The 27353-nt window shown below is 38.8% G+C and overlaps 1 protein-coding gene across 3 annotated transcripts in view; it reads left to right on the top strand.

The window, feature by feature from the left end:
• The window catches only part of CEP192 (centrosomal protein 192), a 209545-nt gene that overhangs the window by 62568 nt on the left and 119624 nt on the right, over positions 1-27353 (top strand). For all 3 annotated transcript variants that reach the window (XM_049901465.1, XM_049901464.1, XM_049901463.1), the window contains 8 exons: positions 232-592; positions 1030-1173; positions 14003-14067; positions 14620-14829; positions 16986-17112; positions 18129-18259; positions 22576-23404; positions 23492-23618. In XM_049901465.1, coding sequence (XP_049757422.1) covers positions 232-592; positions 1030-1173; positions 14003-14067; positions 14620-14829; positions 16986-17112; positions 18129-18259; positions 22576-23404; positions 23492-23618 — 1994 coding nt within the window. The remainder of the gene's footprint in view (positions 1-231; positions 593-1029; positions 1174-14002; positions 14068-14619; positions 14830-16985; positions 17113-18128; positions 18260-22575; positions 23405-23491; positions 23619-27353) is intronic.

Here is a 27353-nt window from a genome sequence, read left to right as displayed (position 1 = left end):
CATCTAAATATTGATATATGCGTTTGCTATGCCCACATTCTAAATTTTGATTTATTTAAGTTAGTTAACATTGGTTCATATATAGTTCAGAATACACTGAGTACTGTATAGTCTGTCTTCATTATGTAAATAACATTTTTATATCAACTGTGTAATTTTTTCCCATAAAATTTTAGAATTAGTTATGAAAAACACAAGATTTACTGTTGCCCTATTAACTGATTTTTAAAGGAAAGCACAAGAGATGAAGTCCTGGTGAAGACTAGCAGGGCTACTGATGTGAAACCTAACCCTGTTTATTTTCATGACACAAATGCTGAGAAAGGTGTTTTTGGCCGGACCGGCCCCTCGAAGCAGGGGGCAGAGTCTCTGCATCAAAATGAGCCTTTGGCATCAGATACAGAAGCAGCTTTGCAGCTGGACGGATGTTTATACCCTGAGATTCCCAAAGCTTCTGTTAGAAAAAGCATGGATATAACATCTTTGAAGCCTGTTAATGACAGTGGGATTAAGTCCACTGATACTGCCTGGTCACCAACCACTGAAAGGCGAACATGTGACTGTTACGAGTTTGTTGAAAAGAGTAAAGACCGTAAGTGGCGGTATTGTTTTTTTTTTAAGCAGAAGAAATATAGAAATGGTAGTTTTGGGTAGAAAATATCTTCACATGAACTTTGCTAAATTTCTTATTGAAATACCAAGTGTTTTATAGATTTTAAAGATTTTTAAATATCTTCGTACAAGACAGTTGTAGCTTAAAAATCCTATCTTTAATCAGAGGTGTAGTAGAAATGTACCTTTCTAAGTCTTTGTCTTTTCCTTTCTCCCTTATTCTCCATTGTAAACTTTCACTGTGATTAAGGCTGCCTTTTCCTTTGGGGAAATGGAGTTTCCTTTTTCTAAATAATTGTTGGCACTCTTCAGCACTGTTGATAACTAAGGCAGTCAAATAAAAAAAAGTTTAAGAGTGCCGTATCATTTTATATGTTACATTTATCATTGGATGTTTTTTGATATTTTATTTTTTAGAAATGGATCTGCCACAGAGTGTGGTCTATCAAAACGAAGAGGGCAAATGGGTAACTGATCTTGCTTATTATACATCATTTAATAAAGAGCAAGGTTTAAATACGTTTCTAACTGATGAGATGAATGGAGACTTCAGATCTGGTTGTAAGTTTCTTGAAAACCACTTTTATTTTACCCTGTTTTCATTGTTTCTGGTGGTGTTTCTGAAATGACCCTGTATATGTTGGTCTGCCACATCATATCCCTTCTGGAACATATAATATATAGATAGTCACTTCTGTTTATAGGAACAAAGGCCTGAGTCAGTCTTAATTCTGTAGAATGCGCTGAGCTTTTTTCTTCAGCAGGACAGGGAGTCAGAATAACATTCTTACACTTCTACTTAAGTTACAGTATTACAGAGTTGGAAGGGACTTTAGAATTTACTTAGTCGCTTTTCAAATTCTGTCTTGAACAATAAGTATTCTGATAAACAAGTAATTACAAAAGGCAATCCGTTTGGAGTGATAGAAAAGTGACAGAAAAGATAACGAAATCTCAAAGAATGAGAGCATTAGAAGAAACAAGTAGATTTGCTGATTAACAGAACCTTTGATAGTGAAGTTAGAAACTGGATGAGGTCTGCAGAATACTGTTGTATGGCATTTTAAGCCTTATTCTGTGAAGATGTTGCTGTGCCTCAGAGGCCCCCAGTACTTGAGCACCTCTGTAACCTCAAATGAGGATAGACACTCGGGACTGTCAAACTCGGTCTTGTTTTTTAACTTGATGACATTGGGCTTGGATTTTTTTTTTTTTTTGGTTTAAGGTGCCAGAGGAAAATTATTTTTAATTGCTGCTTGTACCAAGCTTCTGAATGTCTGTTGATGTGAAGTACAGACGTAAATAAGGCATTATTGCAGTCCTTGAGAAACTGTTAGTCAAATAAGAAGGATAAGATAGAAATACAAAAGACAATAATCAGCATCATGAGAGACAAACCAAATGCTTTTTGGAGTTCAGAGGAGGGAGAAATAACTTTTGCATGAATGGGTAGCAGAAGGTTTTAGTATAGAAGCTGGCTTTTGTGGTAGAGTTTCAACAGATAAACATTTGTTGGCATGAGAAATTACAGACAGAGGTGGGAAAGCATGGACATGTTTTGAGAATGGTAAATAGTTCAGTGTGGCTGGCATTTATGGCAAGATAAGAGATGATGAGATAAAGCTGGAGAGGAAAACTAGGGGAGTGGATGAAGTTCAATACCATGTCAAGAGTTGAGGCTTGCATGGTAAGCAGTAGGGAGCCACTGAAGTCTTGCTTTTCTTTCCTTTGCCTTGTGAGCTTTCTTCTGGCATCAATTGTTAGGATGTTATAGTAAGCCAGGTGTCACAGTGAGAAAGAAAGTGGCTGATGTAGGACATGAAGTAGAATGGATAGGGTTTGGTGGCTGGATATTGGGATAGTAGGGCGACAAGAAAGGATTGAGGGTTGTGGCCTGAATTACTTGGGAAAATGGCGATACCATTAACTGAGATGGGGAAATCAAGAGAAATTATAGATTTTTAGATTATTGTGGCTTGAGATGGAGATATTCAGTAGTTGGAAATAAAGGTTGGAAATTTGAGGTTACGTTACAGTTAGAGATAACATTTTTAGGAATAATGTACGTACATAAAGGTGATAGTTTAAGTTTTAATAGATGAAGGCATCGAGAATAAGGCGATGAAGTGTTTAACGATGCATCCATTGTAACTTCTACATTTTGGAGCAGAAGTTAGATTAGGATCATTAAAACAGCATCTGTGATATAAGAAGAACATAGAATATGGTGGCCACAGGATGGTAGAGTTCCAAGAAGAACTTGTTCAATACTATCTTGATTTAGAAAGTACAGTGAGGGTACAGAGTGAATGGTGGATGTGGACTTTTTCCACTTAGTTCTGGAATTCTCATATGTTGCTGGTGGGAATGTAAATTATACAACCATCTTAGAAACCTGTTTGGCAGTGTCTTGTAAAGATGAATTTTATGAATTTCATAGTTTATAACCCAATAATTCTACATCTAAGTATGTGCTGAGTGGATAGGGAGGCTATATTCACCAAAAGACAAATACCAAAATATTTATTGCAGTGTTTTTCTTATTAGCCCCCAAATGGGAAACTTTCCAGATGCCCATCTGCAGTTGAGTGGGTTGTGTTTATTGACGCCCTGGAACACTACACAGCAGTGGGAACACGTGGTACACAGCCACTCGCAGCAACACAACTGCATTTCTTTGACTTTTATACAAATAGAATTATACAGTCTACCTTAATTATCTTAATAACTGTCGTAATATCTGCAGGATGGGCAGGGAGTAACTCAGAGGAAGACGGAGGGTTTTTTAGGGTGCTGACAGTGTTCTGTTTCCTGCCCAGCTTTACCCATGGAAAGAAATGCAGAGTAAAACCGCCTAGTAATACCATTTTTCAGGTATTTCGTTATTCAAAGTTTGGTAATATGGAAATCAGATATCCTGGTATATTACTTCAGTTTTTCATGACTTCAGTTGTAAAGGAAGTACTGTAATACTTCAACTGCATTACTAAAGGATTCTATGAGCAAAAAGTTGAATGATGCAGGAAACATCAAAAGAGATGGAGGGAATACACAATCCCTGTACCAAAAAGAGTTGATTGACACGTAACCATTTTAGGAGGTAGCATATGATTAAGAACTGCTTGTACTGAAAGAAGAAGTTTAAGCTGCACTGAAGGCATTGACAGAAGACAGGGCTCCAGGAATCGGCCATATCCTGAGCTGCTTCAACGAATGGATGCAGTGCTGGAAGTACTCATCTATTTCTAGAAATGTGGATGATGGCTACTTGGCCATCCAATTGGAAGAGAGCCATATTTGTGCCCATTTCAAAGAAAGCTGATCAGACGGAATGTAGAAATTGTCAGATTGTATCATTAATATGGCATACAAGCAAAATTTTGCTGAAGATAATTTAAAAAGTGCTGTAGCCAGAAGATAAGCCAGATTCAGAAGAGGATGTGGAATGAGTGATATCATTGCTGATGTCAGATGGATCTTGGCTGAAAACAGAAAATACTGGAAACATGTACACCTGTGTTTTATCAACTATGTGAAGGCAGTCAACTGTGTGAATTAATACCAAATTATGGATAACATTGCAAAAATTGGGAATCCCAGAACAGTTAAATTATGCTCATGTGGAAACTACACATGGATCAGGGTTTCCTGTACACCATTGCCAACACAGTTATATACAAACAGAACAAGAGGATACTGTGTGGTTCAGAATTGGAAAAGGTTTGCAGCAGAGTTGTATCCTTGCACTTTACTTATTCAATTGTATGCTGAGCAAATAATCCAAGAAGCTGGACCATATGAAGAACACAGCATCAGGATTGGAGGAGGACTCATTAACAACCTGCAAAATGCAGATGACACAGCCTTGCTTGCCGTAAATGAAGATGACATGAAGCACTTACTGATGAAGGTCAAAGTCTACAGCCTTCAGTATGGATTACACCTGAGTGAAAAAAACAAAAATCATTACAACTAGACCAATAAACAAAATCACGATACATGGAGAAAAAGTTGATGTTGTCTAATGATTTTATTCTCCCTGGATCAACAGTTAACATCCATGGGAACAGCAGTCAAGGAATCACATGACATATTGCACTGGGCAGATCTGCTGTAAGAGACCTTTTTAAAGTTTTTAAAAGCAAAGATGTTACTTTGATGACTAAGGTGCATCTGACCCAAGCCATGATCTCTTCAGCCACCTCATATGCATGTAAAAGAACAGTAAAAAAGGAAGACAGAGGAAGAATCGGTGCGTTTGAATTGTGTTGGTAAAGAATACTAAACATACTGTGGACTGCCAGAAAAAAAAAATTAGTCTCAGAAGAAATAAGCAACCAAAATTATCCTTAGAAACGAGGATGGTGAGACTTTGGTTCACTATGAAAGTGGCCCGGCGGAGGCATCTGACCTCCTCTAACTTCACAAGGGGGAAGGAGAGAAGGAGAATCAAGATGAACAGCCCAAGGCTGATTGCTATGAGGGGGAGGTCAGACATTCCTCCTCTCTCCGCCATCTTTACCAATTCTAACTCCACCTATCCCTCCCATGACACCTCTGCTTCTCTGCTGTGTTCGATAATTTGTTGCAGTGGCCGCACAGTCCCGGACCATACTCACAGTTATGAGGTTTATTGGGGAAATAACAGGTTATAGTTCCGGTTCAGGAATGTTCAGAATGCAGTTCTTTGATCAGGACGGCCTCTTTTCAGCTGTACCTGCAGGGAGGTTTCTCCCTGACCCTTGGCTCCTAGGCCACTCGACCTGGCCTCTGCCCTGCTCCGGCCAGTATTACAAAGCTCTTTTAGCTCTGCTGATAAGTGTGCAGAGGCACCCCGCTCTGCCAGTAAACCTTGGCCTGAAGCCCCTCAGCTCTGGCTCCCTGGGTGGCAAACCTAGCTCCACCAGGTGCCTGGAATCATTCTACTCCACTAGCAATCCCACCACACCATCTCCTGCTGGTCTCCTGCCAGTTTTCTGGCTCTTCTCCCACCTTTGCTCTGCTGCTGCTTCTCCCTGTATCTGGTGCTACAGCTCTCCCTTTCTGTCTTTTTTGTTACAACCCCTACTTTCTCTCTTCCTCTCTCTCTCCGTCTCCCTTTAAGCCTAGTGGGTTGGCAAAACCAATCCCCTCGTTAGGGCTCCATACACCTCATTTTAATAGGTCCATTCAGTCATTTGGTGGGAGTTACAAAGACTATGATTAGAAGAGCCATATTAAGTAATTCATTGTGCACTGCAGGCCACCCCTGGTTCTTCTAGCCATTGGCCCTTTCATACTTGAAGAATTAACTTTCCCCTCCCAATCATTTTATCAGTCCAAAACAGCCAATAACAGTTAGTCCTTCAGTAGGGCAAAGAGTCTTCAGGGTAAGGTTACTCAGGCACCAGGCATTCACGTCTGCTGCAGGTGTCCACCTGTCATGGACTGAATTGTGCCCCCCAAAATATCTGTCAACCTGGCTAGGTCATGATTCCCACTATTGTATGTATGATTGTCTACCATTTTGTCATCTGATGTGATTTCCTTATGTGTTGTAAATCCTATCACTATGATGTAATGAGATGGATTAGTGGCAGTTATATTGATGAAATCTATAAGATTAGATAATGTCTTAAGCCAATCTCTTTTGAGATATAAAAGAGAGGAGCAAACGGAGAGACAAGGGGATGTCATACCACAAAGAAAGAAGCATTGGGAGCAGAGTGCATCCTATGGACCCGGTGTTCCTGCGTGGAGAAGCTCCTAGTCCAGGGGAAGATTTATGATAAAGATCTTCTTTGAGAGCCAACAAAGAAAGCCTTCTCCTGGAGCTGGTGCCCTGACTTTGGACTTTTAGCCATCCACTTGTGGTATTTCTGTAATAGCAGCACTAGATGACTAAAACACCATCTGATCTGGTCAGGTTCTCCAAGAGTCATCTTGACTTCACCATTTCTGGCCTGTGATAAAATTTAACTGAGAGAAGATTATTCCCTTGCACTGAGCATCTCACAAGGTATCAGCATAGCAAAACCTTTAAGAGATGTTAGGTTCGACCACTGTACTCCAGTCCAGCAGTGCCTCCTCCTTAGTCCATTCTTTCAGTTACTGCCTCTGTAGTTACAGTTTTTACAATCACAATTAACTTCTCTTAACAATCAGCATTCACAAATGAATCATATAATCCGATCAGCATCTTCCCCCACCCTTTCTTCCCCAGACCTATCAGGAAAAGAGGAATCTATTCAGTGGGGACCCTTCCTTGTTCCCCTCATTTAATGTAAGCACTCTCATGAAAGCATGTAAGTCAGCCACTTCATGCCTTTACACTCTCATTTTAGGGAGCTAATTTCTAAATTGCCCTTCTCTATCAATCCAGTCCCCCACGCATCTCTCAGTTTGTCATACTGTGGTGTGTTGCTGTGATTCTGGAAGCTGTGCCATGTTGCTGTGATTCTGGAAGCTGTGCCATTGGTATTCAGATATCAGCAGGTGGACAGGTTTCAGCTGAGCTTCCAGACTTAGACAGATGAGGAAGAAGGACCCAGTAGTCTACTTCTGAAAAGATTTAGCCAGTGAAAACGTTATGAATAGCAGTGGAACATTGTCTGATACAGTGCCAGAAGATGAACCCCTCAGGCTGCAAGGCACTCATAATTTGACTGGGGAAGAGCTGCCACCTCAAAGTAAAGTTGACCTTAATGAAGTGAGTGGAGTCAAGCTTTTAGAACCTTCATTTGTTGATGTGGCATGACTCAAAATGAGAAGAAACAGCTGGAAACATCCATTAATAATCGGAACCTGGAATGTACGAAGTATGAATCTAGGAAAATTGGAGATCATCAAAAATGAAATGGAATGCATAAAGATCAATATCCTAGGAATTAGTGAGCAGAAGTGGACTGTTATTAGTCATTTTGAATCCGCCAATCATATGGTCTGCTGTGCTGGGAACAACAACTCGAAGAGGAATGGCATTGCATTCATTGTCGAAAAGAACATTTTGGTGATCTATCCTGAAGCCAATGCTGTCAGTGATAGGATAATATCCATATGCCTACAAGGAAGACCAGTTAATATGAATACTATTCAGATACATGCACCAACCACTTAGGCCAAAGATGAAGAACTTGAAGATTTTTACTAACTTCTGCAGTCTGAAATTGATCAAACGTGCAATCAGGATGCAGTTATTACTGGTGATTAGAATGGGAAAGTTGGAAACAAAGAAGGATTGGTACTTGGAAAATATGGCCTTGGTGATAGAAACGATGCTGGAGATCACATGATTGAATTTTTAAGACCAACGACGTCTTCATTACAAATACCTTTTGCACCAACATAAACAGTGACTATACACATGGCCCTCCCCAGATGGAATGCACAGGAATTAGATTGATTAAATCTGTGGAAAGAGATGATGGAAATGCTCAATATCATTAGTCAGAACAAGGCCACGGGCCAACTAGATCAGACTCAATTACTCATATGCAGGTTCAAGTTGAAACTGAATAAAATCAGATAAAGTCCATGAGATCTGAAGTACTAACTTGAGTATATCCCACCTGAATTTAGAAACCATCTCAAGAATAGATTTGACGCGTTGAACACTACTGACTGAAGACCAGACGAGTTGTAGAATGACATCAAGGACATCATACATGAAGAAAGCAAGAGGTCATTAGAAGGACAGGAGAGAAAGAAAAGACCTAAATGGATGTCAGAAGAGACTGAAATTTGCTCTTCAATGTCTAGTAGCTAAAGCAAAAGGAAAAAATGATGAAGTAAAAGAGCTGAACAGAAGATTTCAAAGGGTGGCTCGAGAAGACAAAGTATTATGGTGACATGTGCAAAGATCTGGAGATAGAAAACCAAAAGGGAAGAACACACTCAGCATTTCTCAAGCTGAAAGAACTGAAGAAAAAAATTCAAGCCTCAAGTTGCAATACTGAAGAATTCTAGGGGGAAAATATTAAACGACATGGGGAGCATCAAAAGAAGATGGAAGGAATATGCAGAGTCACTATTCTAAAAAGAATCAGTCGACGTTCAACCGTTTCAGATAGTAATATATGATCAGGAACCGATGGTACCGAAGGAAGAAGTCTAAGGTGCACTGAAGGCATTGGTGAAAAACAAGGCTCCAGGAACTGACAGGATACCAATTGAGATGTTTCAACAAACAGATGCAGCACTGGAAGTGCTCACTCGTCTATGCCAAAAAACTTGTAAGACAGCTACCTGGTCAATCAACTTGAAGAGATCCATATTTATGCCTATTGAGAAAGGTGATCCAATCAAATGTGGAAATTATCGAACAATGTCACTAATACCATATGGCAGCAAAATTTTGCTAAAGATCATTCAAAGGTGGTTGCAGCAGTGTATTGACAGGGAACCACCAGAAATTCAAGCCAGTTTTAGAAGAGGACGTGGAACCAAGGATATCATTGCTGGTGTCTGATGGATCCTGGCTGAGAGCAGAGAATACCAGAAAGATGGTTACTTGTGTTTTATTGACTATGCTAAGGCATTCGACTGTGTGGATCATAACAAATTGTAGATAATGTCATAGAGAATGAGAATTCTGGAACACTTAATTGTGCTTATAAGGAATCTGTACATGGATCTAGAGGCAGTCATTCAAACAAAACAAGGGAATGGTGCATGGTTTAAAGTCAGGAATGCTGTACGTCAAGGTTGTATCCTTTCACCATACCTATTCAGTGTGTATGCTGAGCAAATAATCCAAGAAGCTGGAGCATATGAAGAAGAATGGGGCATCAGGATTGGAGGAAGACTCGTTAATAACCTCCGTTATGCAGATGATGCAACCTTGCTTGCTGACAGTGAAGAGGACTTGAAGCACTTACTGGTGAAGATCAAAGACTATAGCCTTCAGTGTGGATTACACCTCAACATGAAACAAAAATCCTCACAGCTGGACGAATAAGCACCATCATAATAAACGGAGAAAAGACTGAGGTTGTCAAGGATTTCAGTTTACTTGGATCCACAATCAGTACCCACAGAAGCAGCAGTCAAGAAATCAAAAGACACTTTAAGAGATCTCTTTAGCATGTTAAAAAGCAAAGAAGTCCCCTTGAGGTCTAAGGTGTGCCTGACCTGAGGCATGGTGTGGTTTCAATCCCCTCATATGCATGCAAAAGCTGGGCAATGGGTAAGGAAGACCCAAGAAGAAGTGACGCCTTTGAATTGTGGTGTTGGCAGAGAAAATTCAATATGCCATGGACTGCCAAGAGAATGTACAGATCTCTCTTGGAAGAAGTACAACCAGAATGCTCCTTGGAAGCAAGGATGGCAATACTATGTCTCATATACTTTGGACATGTTATCAGGTGGGATCAGTCCCTGAAAAAGAACATGCTAGCTAAAGTGGAGCGTCAGTGAAAAAGAGGAAGAGCCTCATCGAGATGGATTGACACAGTGGCTGCAACAATGGGCTCAAGCATAGTAGCAATTATGAGGATGCCACAGGACCGGCTGGTGTTTTGTTATTTTGTGAGTCAGAACTGACTTGATGGCTCCTAACAACAACTGCAACATCAAACCAGCACTCTAAGGATACAAATTATGTTCCTTTATCTGAGGAGTCTTCTGTTCCAATTGGAACTTGGAGCATCTGCATCCACAAGCAAAGTCTAGTCCAGATCAAGACATGAAATTGCAGCAGCCTACACCATCTCACAGTGTCAAATATCTTTCTCTTCATTTGATTGAGCTCTGGTCAGCTCATCCCTAGCCATCCTAGCTAAGTCGCAGTGGGTACCAGCTGTGGTCTTGGGAGTTCACACACATTTCCCTGCTCTTTAGACCAGCCAGCCCCTTCTCTTTTAGTCTCATCTCTAGCCCCCATGGGCTAGGTCAACCGGCATCACCTGTAAGCTCAGGAGTACACAAAACTCCTTGCACTTCTGACCAGCCAACCCTTTCCTTCTCTCTCTTGTCCCTAGCCCCCATGGGCGTGGTCAGTAGGTGCCAGTGGAACATATCCAAACTCAGCCCTTCTCTTGACTGCACCACTTCCCCCACTTCCACTCATCGAGTGGACCCTGGTGGTCACTCAAGACAGGCATACCAAGCTGTCTACTCGCTGGCTTGGTTTTAACAGCTCTTCGTCTCTGTCTTCTGGGCTCCAGCTCCTACTCTCAGTGTCTCTCTTTAAGCCTAGTACGATGGCAAAACTGACCAGCCCCCCTCATTAGGGTTCTGTATAGCTCATTTGCATAGTCCCACCTAGTCATTTGGTGGGAGCTACAAAGACTGGCCAGAAGGGCCTTATTAAGTAATTCCTTACACCGTACTCATTCATTGTGGACTCATCTCACTTACTTTGGACATGCCATTAGGAAAGACCAATCGCTAGAAAAGGACATCATAGTTGGTAAAGTATAGGGCCAGTGAAAACAAGGGAAACCCTCAATGAGATGAATTGGCACAATAGCTGCAACAATGGACTCAAACACCAGTGATCATAAAGACGTCCCAGGACCAGGTGATGTTTCGTTCTGTTATACATAAGGTTGCTTTTGAATCAGAGCCCACTCAATGGCAACTAACAGCAATGCATTATTGGCACAGACTCTGGGGGTGGCAGTAATTCAGCATCTAACACTGCAGTGCGCGTACTCTGCAGCTGAGCAGTTCTGCTTCTCGGTGTTTATTTTTCAGTTACACGTGTACAAATGCTACGTGATGTATATGCAAGGTTATTACTTGCAGCATTGCTTGTGGTAACGAGAGGAGACAACCTTGTTGTGTCGTTAGGTGTCGTCAAGTTGATTTCGACCCACAGCGATCCCGTGTGACAGAGTAGAACTGTCTCATAGGGTTTTCTAGGCTGTAATCCTTATGGGAGCAGATCACCAGGTCTTTCTTCCTCCACCAGGGTTCCTTTGGAAGCAACCTAGAAGTGCAAAAAATGTGGACTGATTAAATAAGTTATATCTATACAAAAAAATGAGCAAGGGAACTTTTCAGGTACTGATACACGGAATTATCACCAAAGTAAATTATTTAAAATTTATGATACAGAACGCCATGCAAAGTGTTTTAACGTTTGTGTAAAAGGAGGACACATGTACACACATGTATTTGTAAATACATGCAATGGAAAGATGACAAACTGGTTACAGGAATCCCGTGCTACTTGAACTAAAAAATCAAATAGAATTGAGAGGAATTTAAAGGGTACTTTATTCATTGGTTGCTTCTGGGTGTGTCAGGGATTGGGGTTGGGGTGAGGGGGAGACTTTTCATAGTATACCCTTTCATGTCTTTTGACTGATTTTTAAAAACTCCTTATTGAGCTGTAATTTACTTACATACACTTTTTAAATTTTGAACTGTGTATATGTATTACTATTAAAGGAAAGATAAAATTGAGAAAGATAGTGGAAAAATTCAACAAAACTATCCTTGTGGTTAGGAAACAAAAGCAAGGCTGCAAAGGATGCAAGCATGGGTAACGAAGAGATGAAGACAGTGAGTGTGGAAAACTAATAAAGGTTCGATGGACGGGAGAGTGTGGGAGCTAGAAAGGATGAACCAGGTCAAGGGTATTAATGAAGTGAGAGCCTTTTTGTAGGAAGGGAGAAGGGAGTTTTGAAAGTATGAAAGGAGGAAATATTCAGGAGAGAAAGATTTCACCAAGGGCAAAGTTTGTAATGCCTTAAGTCATTTTGAATGAAAATTTACCTACTCGTGGAAACCCTGGTGGTACAGTCGTTAAGTGCTACGGCTGCTAACCTAGGCTGCTAACCTAAATGCCGGCAGTTCAAATCCGCCAGGTGCTCCTTGGAAACCCTATGGGGCAGCTCTGCTCCGTCCTGTAGGGTCGCTATGAGTCGGAATTGACTCGACGGCAATGGGTTTTTTTTTTTTTTTTAAACTTTATTCAGAAATTTTACAGCTCTTATTCCCCATTTTTGCCTTTGCCCTTCTTATAGCTCTGTATATGTGAGGTAGTATGTTACTTCTGCTTATGGCCTAAGATTTATGAAACACCAGGGGGAAAAATAAGGGCTGTCTTAAAATTGAACCACTGAAGCATTCAGGTGACAGAGGATTATTGTTTTCGGTTGGGCAAAGAATTTGGCATAGCTTCTTACACCAAATGGAGCTCTGCTTTTTTATAATCTGTGACTGGTTTCTGGTAATAGTACAAGGTAGCACAGTATTGTAGATATTTAACTGAAGGGTCTCTTAAGTCTTAGAGAAAAAGTATTCAGAAATATAATAAATAGTGTTTTGAGCCATCTACACAGTGACTTAAAAACCATGTGATATTTAACTTGTCAAAGTAAAATAGGTTTCTTCTGGGGTATCTTTCTTATGGGCAGTTTCCTGCTTCCTCTGTCTTGACTGTTAGGTTATTTATTTGGTTGGTTGATACTTTCACATTCTAGGGTGGTGGTTTTTTAACTTACTTTGAGTCATAGACCTCTGAGAGAGCCTTTTGGGTGCTTCACAGTTCTGATGCTCATTCACAGATCTCTAGGTTAAGAATGTGTTTCTATAAGAAACGATTGATTCACAAGGTAAAGAAATAGCACTGTTCTGACAAGTAGGAATCCTGAGCTGCCTTTGGTGCTCTGCTTTTCCTGACTGGAAGTATGAATGAGAGTGGGCAGAATTTCTCTTGTTGGGCTATGAGCTGAGTCGCCCTTCCTGGGTTGCCGTGGACTGTTGTTCTTTCTGCTACCCAACCTGGAGTGCCAGTCAGAGGCCCAGCGTGGACAGCAGACAAGCCGTTGGAGGTTTAACCTGCAGACTTTCTGCTTTAGCCAACATGTGGAAAATCCTTTTTAATTCAAATGCCTCTTAAGCATGGTCATATGCTCACTAGTTTGCCACTGTCTTCCTGTTGTGTTATACCTGACACTCGTTGCGCATTTACCCTTGGCCTGGGAGGCGTTCTAATCTGTGGCCAGGTCCAAGAGACTGCAGGCACCTGTGCCGGTGTGAGTACACAGACATTCATTTCCCCGGGTGAGCTGAGGTGCTCAGTAGGAACTTAGAGGGAAGACATTAGGTGACCCACTGTCCCTGTTGGCCCAGATGTGGGGTTTCCTTTTACTTCTAAAGCTGGAACAGTCTTGTGCTAACCAGCGTGGTCAGGCACCTTAGCAGTCATTTTCATCTGGTTATTCCAGATGAAATCCCGTGGGTAGTGAGTTACCATACTTCATTACCAAAAATTTCACAACTGCATACTTAAGTGCTTAATAATATAAATACATCAGTTATATGAGTGGAAGCTTTCACATACTTTTTTTTAATCAACTTTATGTCCTTGGTATTTTATTTTCCTTACTGGCTATGTCTATGAGCTAGTGTTTAATTAGGTATTATGTGGTATAATTACATAAACTTTTTCTATTTTAAGCTGAAGCATTGGCCTTGATTGTACAAGATGAAGAAGAATTTAATAAAGAACATCAATTTATGCAGGTTTGTAATTATTTGCATTAACCAAGGTTTTGAAATTTCCTTTTTAATTAGTTTAAAAGTAGCCAAAAATATTCTTTTCGAATAGCCATATAATATAGTTAGTATAGGATTATTTAATTTTCTCATGTTTAGACAGTTTCTTCTTTTTTCTTCATACTCTAAATTATAGATTGGAAACTTAATACTTGAAATATATTTTTAATTCAATTAATATCTCCTTAGTAGGCTTCATAGATATTTCCATAGGTCTTAGCCATGTTTAAAAATGAGATAATCCTGTTTGTCTTCAGTGAAAATGTATCCTATTTAAAGAATTTTTATTAGTGATGATCAGTGTTTTATTAAGCAGTATATTAAGACAATGCACATTATGACTAAAGTATTTCAAAACCGACTTTTTCTTCTCCTGGACTTCATTACCTTAGCAGTTGCTTAAGCTTGAATTTTCTAATTTTTAAAAAATTTCAGTTAAATTTTTTGTTTTGCATATTAAAATAATAGAAGGCTTGCTGGTGGAAGAAAAAAATTAACACCAACTTTCTCTTTTCCTAGGAAGAAAATATAGATGCCCAGAACACTTCACTTGCACTAGGGGATATGTCTTGGGGAACTTCAGCTAATTTCAGTCTGTTGAGGAAATCACTTAGCCCATCAGATTTGGTCAAAGATGATGCCAGTTATTTACGTCTGTCTCTAGGAGAGTTCTTTGCTCAGAGATCTGAGGCTCTTGGTTGCCTTGGTGGTGGTAACAATGTGAAAAGAGTAAGTATGAAATGTGCTACAAGTGGTTAAAGGCATTAGGGTTTCTTCCTTGAATGTTGTACAGCACAGCTGGAGCAGATAGAATAGGGGCATTATAGTGTGATGGTTACAGAGTTTAGGACTGACTTCAGTCCCAGCTTGGTTTTCTAACTAGCCCTATGATTCTGAATTCCACTATGCCTTAATTTCTAAAATGTGGGTGCTGTTTCATAGGGTTTTAAAGAATTAAACACAGTGGTACATGTAACACATTTAGCACTATGCTCAATACGTAGGAAATGTTCAGTGCCTGTTAGTTGCTATTGTAGCTATTTTTATATCATTGCATATTGAGAAGAGTTCTTTCTAAGATTTCTTTTTCTAACTGGTTGTCTAGAAAGCTATTTTGAAATACAGGAGTGTTTTGGTTTAATAAAACGTAACACGTAAAAATAAATGCAGATGACTGAGATAGTGATAAGTACTATGCAGAATGAGCGAGGAGCAGGCTGTTTTAGCTGTGGTGGTCAGGGTGATATCTGAGGGTTTGACATACTGAACTGAGACTGAAATGATGACAAAGAGGCAAGCACTTGAAGGCCTGGAGGAAGAGTGTTCCCAGGTAACATGGGGTAATGTAACAAGTAGACAAGGGCCAGATCCTGAGGGCACCTTGCAGGAGTTGCATTTTATTTAAAATGAACTGGGAAGACGTGCTTGGAGTCAGGGATCTCCTTTGTCATGGTGCCTGGGCCCATCTCCAGGTGCAACAGAACACCACCGTGTATGCTGGGAGCCTGGATGGAGAAGGTCAGCTCTTGAAGGGAGCTGTCCGTACAGCCTAGGCCAGTGGTCAGCACCAACTCATCAGAGGAGTAGAAACGGCAGAGGTTTAGCCAGAGACATGATGAAGGCTGGGAACCAGGATGGATAGTATGAAAACAGAAAAAAAGGGCAAGGGTTCAGCATGTATTTTGAAGGTACAAAGTCAGAGGACTTGTTGATAAATTCCATATGGGGGATTAAGATTTTTGGAGGGAGTGTTTATTAAAACTGGATTCCACTGAGGGTATAATTTTGAAATAATAGGTATAGTGTTAGATATCACAGTTAATTCACAGACTTTAAGTTTGAAACTGAATTGTGATCCAGTCTATGCAGTAAATTAAAAAAATGAAAATAAATAGAAGGCTGGGTTTTTCTGCCTGTTTTGATTTGGGATTTTTGAGATCGTGAGAGAAGTTGAAGAGCAAATGAATTCCTTGTTAAACAGATGAACAAAGCACTGGACCGTGGAAAAATAGATTAATTAGTAGAAATTTTAATTTTGGTGTATGAGTTATAAATTTTACTTGCATTCAAGTTACTGGATCAAGGGAAGAAATTCTCAAATGAAGATCTTTTAGAATGGAGTACATTTAACAAATTTATGTTTTATTCCTATGGTGCAAAATTCTGTAAAATACGACAAATGGGAATTGCTTGCGCTTTAGCGAGCTCCTTGAAGGCGAACCTTTCTGAAAACTTCATCGAAGTCAGTGGGACCATATCAGATCTTAATATGGATTTCCAAGGACCTATTCTATAAAATAAAATCCCCTTATACTGTAGGTTAGTAGTCCCTGGGTGGTGCATGCAGTTGATGAGCTTGAATGTTAACTGAAAGGCTGGAGGTTTGAGTTGACCCCGAAACGCCTTACAAGAAAGCTCTGGTGATGTACCTCTGAAATATCAGCCATTGAAAACCCTTTGGAGCACAGTGGCATCTGGTTTTTGGTTTATACTGTAAGTTCTGGGAAGGCAGGAATTTTTATCACCACCCCTCTACCCCCCAACGTGTCATTGAGATTTGAACACTGCCTGGCACATAGTAGGTACTCAGTAATAACTGTTGAAGGAATAAAGTATTATTTCTGGGTTGTTTTAATTTGGAGTTCTTTGTAAGGGTAACTTATTTGACAATATTAGTTCTGATGATTAAAAGATAGCTTAGCAGTAAGGAAATAAAAGGTCCTATCTGAGCTTTTTAAGTTCATCTTTAGTAATTTAAAATTAAGTGGAAAGAAAGACAATATGATGTTGAAGTCATTTAGGCATAGGTTACTGGCATTACAATAGTCTAGAATTTCTTAAAACAGTTGAAAATTAAGGAAATAATTCACATGTTTATCTTGTAGCCATCATTTGGTTATTTCATTAGATCACCAGAGAAGAGAGAACCTGTTGCTTTAATAAGAAAATCTGATGCATCAAGAAGCAATTTGGAAAAAGAAATGGCTCATCTTAGCCATCATTTAGTAGCAGGTAATGTATTAAGTGAAGGGGGCTTTTAGGAGCCTGGTTTTTTACTATAACTTAGCGGTTGCTTAATTATGGCTTTTGTGAGTATAAATGTATATACCACTTTCAATTTTTTCAGTATCAGTCATGGATTTGATTTATATAGTAACCCAACATTTCCTTGTCAATCTAAAGAGGAAACAAGTTAGCCAAAATCCACCTAAATTCTTTTGTAAAAATCAAAGTAAATGAAATAATTTGTTCAAATGGGCTATAAATAAACTGAGTTAATGAATTATAAATATGTTTTTTATTTAGGTAGACTTTTAGCCAAAGAGGTGCTTTGAGATTTAGACTATGATAAATATTTCTGACAAATGTTTAAAATTCAGCTTTCTTGGGCAATGCACAGTTACTTTTTGCTAATACAGTGTCTAGTGATACATAACAAGATAGACTTCATTTCTTAAAGACCCTGTAGTCCACTAGGAGAGATGAGATCAAGAGTCTCTTCATTTTTAGTTAGTTGATTTTCTGTTGCTGTAAAGAAGAACTCACTTTTGAACTCAGCTTACTATATATTTGTGAAATGTTTAAAGCTAAAAAATATGAAATGAGTTTATGTATTTACACCAAACCAAATCAAACTCATGCTGTTAAGTTGATCCCGACTCATAGCGACCCTGTAAGACAGGGTAGAACTGCCCCATAGGGTTTCCAAGGAGTAGCTGGTGGATTTGAACTGCCGGCATTTTGATTAGCAGCCAAGTTCTTCACCACTGCACCACGAGGGCTGCAAGTATTTACAAAGGAGAGAATAAAATCCACAATCTTCCTTCAAACTTTAGACTTTATGGGATTGAACCAAATTCACCATGCTGTCTTCCTTTGTCCTAGTGAGTATAGTTTAAAAAAGCTTTTGTCAGTTTGATGACATTTGGGGTACAAAGACTTCTTCCATGCAGTTAATCGTTTTGACTGGCCCTTACCTTACAGAGATAGTGTATATTTGTAAGTGGAATATTGTATATTTCCTACAGGACATTTAAATAAGCAATCCAAGGCACAACTAAATGAAGGATCAGTTACGCTTAAGGTTGGAGAATTGGAGAGCACTTCACAAGAGGATGAAAGTGATGTGACATTAACCGCTGATGCAGGCAGCACAGAGGTATTTTAAGCCTTTCGTGAAGTCATAGTTCATGTGTAAGAGCAAGAAAAGGCTGCATGTAAAAGATATGTGTTGTTTACCTTTCCTGGCTTCAATTTTAAGTGTTCTTTAAATTCTTTTTTCATTTTAATAATGCTTTAGGTGAAAGTTTACAGCTCAAGTTAATTTCTCATATAAAAATTTATATACACATTGTTAATGTGACCCTAGTTCCTCTCCCTATAACATGACAGCACACTCCCCTGTTCTACGCCGGATTTCCTATGTCCATCCAACCAGCTCCTTTCTCTTTCTGCCTTCTCATCATGCCTCTGGACAGGAGTTGCCCGTTTAGTCTCATATATCTACTTGAACTAAGTAGCACACTCTTCATGAGTATCATTTTATGTTTTATAGTCCAGTCTAATCTTTGTCTGAAGAGTTGGCTTCAGGAATGGTTTTAACTCTTTAACAGGTTAACAGAGAGTCTGGGGGTATTCTTTAAATTTTTAAAAACATTTTTCCCTTTTTTGTGCTTTAAGTCAAAGTTTGCAATTCGAGTCAGTTTCTCATACAAAAACTTGTAAACACATTGGAATGTGACCAAGCTGCTCACCCCACAACGTGACAGCATACTCCCTCTCTCCACCCTGTACTTCCCATGTCCATTTAACCAGCTCCTGTCCGTCCACTTCTGCCCTGTCATCCCGCCTTCAGACAGGAACTGCCCACAGTTTCATGTGTTGACTTGAGCTAAGAAGCACACTCCTCACCAGGATCATTTTATGTCTTATAGTCCAGTCTAATCTTTGTCTGAAGAGTTGGCTACGAAAATGGTTTTAGTTTTTGGGCTAACAGAGTCCGGGGGCCATGACCTCTGGGGTCCCTCCAGTTAAAAACATTTTTCTCGATGTAGAATATATATACAGAAGAATTTATAAAACAAACTTAACAACCCCATGGATTATCACAAATTGTGCACTGTGTATACTCCAGGTTAAAAAAGAGAACATTGCTAATGCCCAGAAACCGTTTTCTGCCCCCTTCCTCCCTTACTCCCCTGACTTTTAACACCTTATTAATTTCATCTGTTTTTGAACTTTACATAAAAGGAAACATGTAGCATGTATTTTTCTTTGATTTCTTTCACTCTACTTTGTGAGATTGAACTATGTTGTCACATATAACGGAAGCTTATTTCATTACTGCATAGTATTTTAGTATGAGTGTTTTACAACTTATGTATCCATTCTGCTGCTGGTAGACATTTGGGATATTTCTAGTGTTAGAAAATTATAAAATAATGCTCTGTGAACATCCTAGTACCTGTGCGTGTCTTATTGGGAGTGTGCACACATTCATGGAGGTTTGTACTTAAGAGTGGTGGTGCCAGATCGTAGGGTTTGCACACCTTCAGTTTTTGAAGATTTGGCATAGAGTTTACCAGAGTGGTTGTACCAGTGTAGATCCTGTCCAGCACTGTGTGATGATCCTTGTTACTACACATCCTTACTAGCACTTGGTATCGTTAGTCATTCTGGTAGGTATGTAGTGGCACCTCCTTGTTTTAATTTTCATTTCCCTTGTTACTAATCGAGTTGAGTTATGTACCTTTTCATATGTTCATTGGTCACTGAGATAGTGTCTTTTGTGGAAAAAAAAAAAAGTGCCTGTTTAAATCTTTTGCTCATTTTTGTAATGGATTGTTTGTCCTGCTGATGTGTAATTCTTTTTGTGTTCTGGGAAGGAGGCTTCTGTCAGTTCTGAGTGTTTCACGTGTCTTCTCCCACTCTGTGACTTGCCTTTTCACCCTTTTAATGCTATCTGTCTTTATTGACAAAGGCATCCTTTCCCCATTTCCCTAATGTGTCAGTTTTGTCAGAAATCCGATATCCATTAATGTATGAGTCTATTTATGGATTCTCTATTCTGTTTCTTTGGTCTGTTTGTCTTGTGTTAGTATTGTAGCCTTATAACAAGCCTGAATGTCTATAAGAGCAAGCCCTTCTATCTAGTTTTTCTTTAGAAGTATCTTGGCTATTCTTGGCCCTTTGTATTTCCGTGTATGTTTTAAAATCAGATTGTCAGCTTCCACACCCCAACCAACCAACAACAACCCTGTTGGGCTTTTAGCTGGGGTTGCATTTAAGCTATAGGACAGACGGGGTAAAATTGATGTCTTTTTAATATTGAGTCTTCTAATCCATAAAAATTATGTAACCTTCCATTCTCTATTTTATAGTTTTTTTGTGCAGAGATTTTTACATGTATTTCGTTAGATTTCTTCTTAAGTTGATGAAACATCTTTTTTTTTTTTTTTTTTAACATTCTAGAATACACTTGCTATTTCTTTAAGTAAAGGTCTTCTGGTGATGAATCCTCTGTCTTTGTCTCTCCAAAAATGTCTTCATTTCACCTTTATTCTTGAAGTGTATTTTTGTTTGGTATAGAATTCTAGATTAGAAATAACTTCTAGCACTTGGAAGATACCATTTCACATTGATTTAAAATGAAGTGGATGTCAACCTTATTGTTATTTCATTGAAGGTCTTATTATCTCTGCTTTTATTTGTTTTTTCTTTGTTTGGTTTTTATCTGTTTCTCTATGACGTACTTAGGCATATTTTGTTTTTCCTGCTTAGGTTTTATTAACAAAAAAACCAGACCCTTGGCCGTTGAGTTGATTTGAACTTATAGTGACCCTGTAGGACAGAGTAAAACTGCCCCACATGGTTTCCAAGGCCGTAAATCTTTATGGAAGCAGACTGCCACATCTTTCTCCCATGGAGTGGCTGGTGGGTTCAAACTGCTGATCTTTCAGTTAGCAGCCAAGCTCTTACCACTTTTGGGGTCTATAGGCCTTCTTAAATTTTTTTTGGAGAAAATTTTCAGCCAGTGTTTCTGCAGATACAGCTTTTGTTCCATTATCTGTCCTCTGTTCTTCTGGGAGTCCAGGTACTAGTATGTTTGATCTTCTCATTGTATCCCCTTTTTCCGTTGTGTTCTTTCTGTCCTCCTGTATATTTTCCGTTGTTTTCTCTTTCATGCTTCATTCTGAATATTTTTTTCCAAGTCTAATTCTTTCTTCATTTGTATTCAATTTGCTGTTAAACCCATTGAGTTCTTAACTCGTTACTGTAATTTCCAATTATAGAACATTTATTTAGTTTTTTTGTGTGTAATTTCTAGTTTTCTATGTTGTCTTTTATATCCTTAGATATACTCAGCAGAGGTATTTTAGATTTTCTCTGATAATGCCATTATCTGTACGCCCCGTGGGCCTGTTTCAGTTGTCCGTTTCTCTGGAATGTTGTTCAAATTGTCTTGTGTCTCATTTATTTTTTATTGAAGGGTGGACTTCTGCAGCAAAATTTGTTGAAATAATAGAGACCAAGGCAGATGATACCTTCCAGAGAAGATTTTTGTTTGCTCCCGAGAGGGAACTAGGAGCACTAGCAACCCTGGGTCACTTTTTTAATCCAGTAATTGGGATTTAGAACTGGGCTTCAGTCCTTATGAGGGACAGTCTAGTTTTGTTTCACCTTTACTCCTAAAGGGTGCTTTGGCATGGCCACCCCCATTCATGGCAGCTTCTGAACTCAATTTTTATTCCCTTATTCCCGTGAGAGCAGCTCTGCTTAGCTTCTTCCTGAAGTCCTGCCAGCTGCCTCTTGAAGCAGCAGATCTTCCTATGGAGACGCATCCCCAGTGCTGGGCTCACTTCTCTGGAATTTTTTCCTATCTTGGATTTTGGCCCCGTGATTTTTCACTGCTTTATTAGCTCTGTACTGCCTTCGAAGAGATGTTATTGAATATGCTGTCCAGTTCTGATTGCTCCTAGCAAGAGGTTGATTTGCATTGCTAGTCTGCTGTTACTTGAGGTGGAAGTCTTAACACATTTTTTGTTAGTTTTATGTTTCTTTACTTTTGGATCTGTTTCAATTTTTTACCCATAGTTCCTATTTATGTCTTGCTTATAAGTAATTCTGACAATTGAATCAGGTTACCAAGAATTACACTTGAAATTGCACCAGATCAATGTCTTCTCAATCTCGGTGTCTTCATGTGTTTGTTTTTATTTTCCCATTCAGTTTAGCATCTCTTTAATTCCTGATGATTCTCTTTTTAAACAAATGATATTCAAATTTTGTAAATAACACCAACAATCTGTAATTTAAGTTGGTAGCAGTGGCCTTTTTTCATTAAGATATTTTGCTGATAAACTATTCATTCCTTGTGACTGTTTAATCTTACGTAGCATTCATAAATGTTAAACTGATGTGTACATGTCCATGGAACTGAGGTAAATTGTCCGATGTAACTTTGCTCATTTCTAGGACATTTTCTTAATGAACAGCCAGCCTAGAAGGCACAAAGACGAGCTCTCTGATAGTGGCGACTCTGTGCTTAGGACGAGCGCTATTGCTTCAGCAATTGCAAATGCATCTGTCAGTATGGACCCTGCCCAGCTTGCTGCCGTGATAATGGCACTTTCAAATAAAACCGGAGAGAAGACTTTTCTGGAAGATAATAAACAAAAAAACTTTTCCATTGTGTCTCATTTCTTACCTAATGATTTAGAAAAAAGTAATGGCTCCACTGCTTTTGATATGGAGAAATACCTGAAAAAAACAGAAGTTAGTCGATACGAAGTTGGACTGAAAAACTTTTCAAGAGCTGATGTGTCTGATATTTGGGATTTATCTTTGCCAAAAGAACAGACTGCACAGGCTGTCCAGGCAGTGGACTTGAGTGCAACTGATCTAAGTGGAATGGAACCAGAAGAAAACACAGCAGCTGTTTATAGCAAAAACAGAGAAAGGGAGAACCAGGAATCATTTACACTTATAAACTCTTCAAACCCACTCCTTACAAATACAGGAGAGAATGAGAGCACTGAAGTCGATGTACAGGCGTATTCCAGTGGTACCAGATTACCAGACATTGGAAACAGTGAAAAAGCTACCTCCATTTCCACTTGCACATCTGATAGTTACTCAGTAGTAAGGAACTCCACAATAACACCCTTGTGGCTGTTAAAGGGTTGTGAAGAAATACAAAATAATACAGAAAATCAGAGACAAAATGAGCATGTTAGTGAATCAAGCAACAACGAAAAGCATGTGACTTTCGAAAAACACTCCACAGTCTCACCTGAAAATGTTGGTAAGTGTGAGAGTAATTGATCACATTCACAAAATTACAAGGAATTTCTTTTTCCTATTCTCATTAGAAAATACACCTTTCTGATAGATTTGAAAGATACCTCTCTTGGGCATAGTGGACTTGGTTCAGAGGATGACCAGAATAGCTTCAGACCTTCAGCTTCACCACTGAGTCATTCTTCTCCTAGTGAAGTTTCTGGAACAGCTTCATCAGGGTAGGTGCTTATTTCTTTTTATAAAAATAATAAAAATACATAGTATTAGGCATATGAAAAAAAGTTTACAGAAGAAAATCATCATCACTCAAAGGTAACCATTGTAAATACTTTGTGAATTTCTTTCTAGCCTTTTTTCTGTGCAAATTTTTATTTTCTGCTTTTTTTCACTTCTTATAATCATTCTCTGTGTTTAAAAAAAATTAGTAATATTACAGGCTGCATAATGGATCTCTCGTGGTTTGCTTGATATGTCTGGTAGGTATTTACTGTTATTTCGTACACCTTTTTACTATTGTAATGATGAGATGAACAACTTTGCTCGTAAAATTCTTTCCATGTTTTGACTGATTTACTTAAGATAGACATCTAGAAGTGAAGTTAGTGGGTCAGGAGCAATAGTACTTTAAGGCTCTCTATGGAGTCCTTGGGTGGTGCAGATGGTTAGGCGCTTGACTAAAAAAAGGTTGGCAGCTCAAACCCATCCACAGGCACCTCAGAAGACAGGCCTGGAGATCTGCTTCCAAAAGGTCACAGCCCTTGAAAACCCTATGGAGCAGTGCTACACTGCACAGATAGGTTCTCCATGAGTTGGAATCAACTCCATGGTGACTGACAACAATAAAAATATATTAGAAAATTATTTTCTAAAAGGGTTTTAAAGATTTGTACTCTTACCATCTTGTATGATGAGGATGTCTATCTCATTATTTTCTTAGCTTTTTAAATCGCTTAGGAGTTTGGATACTTTGATTTTAATTTCTATCTTAAATTTAATGTTAACTTGCATTTTTAATATAAATTCTGAGATTGATAAGTGCTTTTTGAAGGGTTCGAGTAAGTTGTAAGAATTAAAAAAAATTTTTTTGAAAAGGCTATAAATTTACATTGTTCAAAAAGTAAACACATATGTATATAAAATTTTCCAGTGTGAATTATTGACTTTTCAGATATACATATGTTTATTTGTGTGTGTGTATCTCCCTTCTGCTATTCCTCACCTGCCTGCTTCCCTAATCCCTTTAGTAGAGAACTGCTATTATTGGTTTCTTAGGTATGATGTATAAGCAAATATGAATATATATTCTTATTGGACCCTCCTTTTGATACACAATATAGGGTGTTATAAACGCTTCTTATCTTTTGGCTTATTACAGCCCTTCTGTATTTGGACATGTGCAGGTACATCTTTAGGGTAAATTTGCAGAAATGAGATTGCTGGGACAAGGAGTATATACATTCACATTCATATTTCAATTAGTACATCGCTCCAAAGGGATTGTGTTAATTTAAATTCCCACTCGTAACTTAAGAGAGGGCCTGTTTTCCCACAGCTTCGTCAGCAGAGTGTTTATAAAACTTTTTGATTGTTGACAGTCTGATACATGAAAAAATGTTATTTTAAACTCATATTTTATTGTGCGTGATAGTGATCATCTTTCCCACAGTATGTATATTGCCATATCTGTCAGATATATACCCATGTTCACGGACCATTTTTCTTATGCATTATTTGTCTCTTCCTTCTTGGTTTGTAGGAGGAGCCCTTCACATATTAGGAAGAATGAATAGCCCTTTATTTGTGATATGAGTTGCAGTTCCTGGTTTCTAAAATCTTTTTGACTTTATATTTTTTGCCATGTAGAAAGGTTATTTTTATTAAATTGAATTTATGAATCTTTTATAGCTTTATGAAAGTTTATTGATTGATTGTGGTTTAGGTCAAAGTTTACAAATCAAGTCAGTCTCATGCAAAAAACTTATACACACCTTGTTACGTACTCCTAGTTGCTCTCCTCCTAATGAGACAGCACATTCCTTCCCTCCACCCCGTATTCCCTGTGTCCATTCAGCCAGCTCCTGTCCCCCTCTTCCTTCACATCTTGCCACCAGACAGGGGTTGCCCACATAGTCTCAAGTGTGTGCTTGAGCCAAGAAGCTCACTCCTCACCAGTGTCATTGTCTGTCATATAGTCTAGTCCAGTCCCTGTCTGTAGAGCTGGCTTCTGGAATGGTTCCAGTCTTGGGTTAACAAAAGGTCTGGGAACCATGACCGTCAGGGTATCTCTAGTCACAGTCAAACCATTAAGTCTGGTTTTTTTAGGAGAATTTGAGGCCTTCATCCCACTGTTCTCCTGCTCCATCAGGGATTCTCTGTTGTGTTCCTTGTCAGGGCAGTGATAAGTGGTAGCCGGGCACCATGTAGTTCTTCCAGTCTCAGGCTGATGTAGTCTCTGGTTTATGTGGCCCTTTCTGTCTCTTGGGCTCATCTTTACCATATGTCTTTGGTGTTCTTCGTTCTCCTTTTCACTTTCAGAGAGCAAAGTTGTGTCATCTGTATAACACAGGTTGTTAATGAGTCTTCCTCCAATCCTCATGCCCCGTTCTTCTTCATATAGTTGAGCTTCTCGTATTATTTGCTCAGAATACAGATTGTTTTATTTTGTGGCTTTTTAAGGAAGTGCCAAATCAGTTTCCAACGTGGTTGTACCATTTTACATTCCCACCAGCAGTGTATAAGTGTTCCAGTCTCTCCACAGCCTCTCCAACATTTATTATTTTGTGTTTTTTGGATTAGTGCCAGCCTTGTTGGGGTGAGCTGGAATCTCATTGTAGTTTTGATCTGCATTTCTCTAATGGCTAATGATCGAGAGCGTTTCCTCATGAATCTGTTGGCTGCCTCAGTGTCTTCTTTGGTTATTTGAGTTTTTGTTGTTGAGTTTTTGCAGTATCATGTAGATTTTAGAGATCAGATGCTGATCAAAATATCATAGCTAAAAACATTTTCCCAGTCTGTAGGTATTCTTTTTACTCTTTTGGTGAAGTCTTTGGATGAGCATAGGTGTTTGATTTTTAGGAGCTCCCAGTTATCTAATTTCTGTTCTGGTGTTTGTACATTGTTTAAAAAAAAAAAAAATTTTTTTTGTTGTTAGTAATGTTTTATATATTGTTTATGCCATGTTATGCCACGTATGAGGGCTCCTAACATTCTTTCCTCCATGATATTTATCGTTTTAGATTTTGTATTTAGGTCTTAGATCCATTTGAGTTGGTTTTTATGCATGGTGTGAGGTATGGGTCTTGTTTCATTTTCTTTTTTTTGTAGATTGATAACTAGTTATGTTAGCACCATTTGTTGAAGAGACTGTGTTTTCCCCATTGAAGAGACTTTGGGCCTTTTTCAAACATCAGCTGCTCATATGTGGGTGGATTTATGTCTGGATTCTCAATTCTGTTCCATTGCTCTGTGTATCTATTGTTGTAGCAGTACCAGGCTGCTTTGACCTCTGTGGCAGTATAATAGGTTCTAAAATCAGGTAGTGTGAGGCCTCCCACTTTGTTGTTCTTTTTTAGTAATGCTTTACTTATCCGGGGCCTCTTTCCTTTCCACATGAAGTGATTTGTTTCTCCATCTCATTAAAAAATGTCACTGGTATTTGGATCAGAGTGCATGTTATCTATAGATTGCTTTGGGTAGAATAGACATTTTTACAATGTTTAGTCTTCCTATCTGCGAGCAAGTGTATTTTTCCACTTATGTAGGTCTCTCTTGTTTTCTTGTAGTAGTGTCTTATAATTTTCTTTCTATAGGTCTTTTATGTCTCTGGTTAAATTTATTCCTAAGTATTTTATCTTCTTGGGGGCTATTGTAAATGGTATTGATTTGGTGATTTCCTCTTTGACTTTGTTGGTGTGGAGGCATCCAACTGATTTATGTATGTTTATCTTGTATCC

Source organism: Elephas maximus, chromosome 11 (genome assembly GCF_024166365.1).
Source record: "Elephas maximus indicus isolate mEleMax1 chromosome 11, mEleMax1 primary haplotype, whole genome shotgun sequence".
Lineage (NCBI taxonomy): Eukaryota > Metazoa > Chordata > Mammalia > Proboscidea > Elephantidae > Elephas > Elephas maximus.
Note: the sequence above shows the minus strand (reverse complement) of the source record. Positions and strands in the feature narration are given on the sequence as shown.